Below are 1467 nucleotides of genomic sequence, written 5' to 3' on the forward strand. Positions count from 1 at the left end.
ATATATATATGCCGGAGGCATTCGCCAGTGAATTAATCTAGTACATACGTTAGTGGCAGATAGTTGTGATCCCTGCAACATATAACCCTACACCCTATCCATATACCCTCCAAACAGCGTTATCTCTCTACAAATCAATTCAAACGCTGTCAAAGAAAGAGCCCTACCACACACTGTACATGACTCACTACGGCGATGGCACTGAGATGGTTCCCCTGCATTTCTGGGAAGATAAGCACGTAGAGGTGTTCGAGAAGTTCACGTACAACAAGCGACCGTTGGGCACGTTTCCGGGCGCGCTAAGGTATGAAATTTTTGTCTTTATCATGACAATAATAAACATTATCATTATCGTTTTTGTGAAAGGTTAAGATATATTTTAAAAAGGGTTTCTGGTCGAGTTGAAGTACATGAGCGTTCTCTAACATTGCACGATATACTATAGTTGCCATGGTTGCCATTATAGAAACATTTCGTAATAGTCAGTCTGCTTCAAAGCAACCCACTTCCAATACCACGATCAAAAGACCGCAATGCTTTGGGTTACACGCACAGTACTCCCCACTGAAGTATGATCACAGCGACACATTTCAGCTCAGCGAGAATGTACCTACAAATGTACCTACGCAGTATTCTTATCCATACAGAAACATAACTTGATACCATTCCTATCGCTTCAGAGACATAAAAGAAGACACCGTTTGCTTCAAGACGATACACTTCCAATACGACGATGAGATGACCGCGCGGCTCAGAGGCCATAGCAATCTGCAGGCAAAGCACGAGAGCTCAATGTCACAGATAAGTGATCCATTGACAGCGGATAAGCACTTCGTCAATACCAATTACTACAAAATGCTGCAGCTTGCCAGCGGGTGTGTGCCTGGCAAGAGTGTGTGTGTATGTTGTATTGGTGTTGTATATGTCAAGTGTGTGTGCGTGTGTGTGTGTGTTGTAGTGCTATGGGAGTCAAGTTTTTTCTGTGTATGGAAGACCAACCACCACAAAGTTCTGTAGCTGGCCAGTGGGTGTATAGATATCGAACTTGCTTACTATGTGTACCACAGAAGAAATGTCTTCGTTTATAGCAGAAGAAGTCTGTCTATGCTTAACCACTATAATAATAGTATGAAAGCCAACTCGGGTACGCTCATACGCTTCTTTACTCAATATTTTCCGCCAATTTCTGCCATTTTTGGCTCCAGTTTCCAGAAAAAGATGCACAAGTCATTCAAAGTGGACCAGATCCCAATGATTCCCAACCGCTGCCTATTGATCACACGGAGAGAAGGACGCAATGGACACGACACATTCCGCGAGATCGTGAATGAGGTATGTATGTTTATTTGCAAAGGGGGATAGGCAATGGGCAATCGCACGTGATGAGGGACGGTGCGTGCTACTAGTAGATTATATATTGTGTATTGCGGAAGTGGTCAGTGCGATATGAACTTTGTGTTGAATGGA

General features: G+C 43.4%; 1 protein-coding gene across 1 annotated transcript; it reads left to right on the forward strand.

Annotated features, from left to right (window-relative positions):
* Positions 1-161: 161 nt before the first annotated feature.
* SARC_07727 (hypothetical protein) lies at positions 162-1383 on the forward strand (the record flags this gene model as incomplete). Its single annotated transcript, XM_014298315.1, has 4 exons — positions 162-304; positions 681-875; positions 1206-1332; positions 1363-1383. The coding sequence occupies exons 1-4, from the start codon at positions 180-182 to the stop codon at positions 1381-1383; spliced, it is 468 nt and encodes a 155-aa protein (XP_014153790.1). The 5' UTR covers positions 162-179.
* Between the last annotated feature and the right edge of the window lie 84 nt (positions 1384-1467).

This window comes from Sphaeroforma arctica (assembly GCF_001186125.1).
Source record: "Sphaeroforma arctica JP610 unplaced genomic scaffold supercont1.632, whole genome shotgun sequence".
Taxonomy (NCBI): domain Eukaryota; class Ichthyosporea; order Ichthyophonida; genus Sphaeroforma; species Sphaeroforma arctica.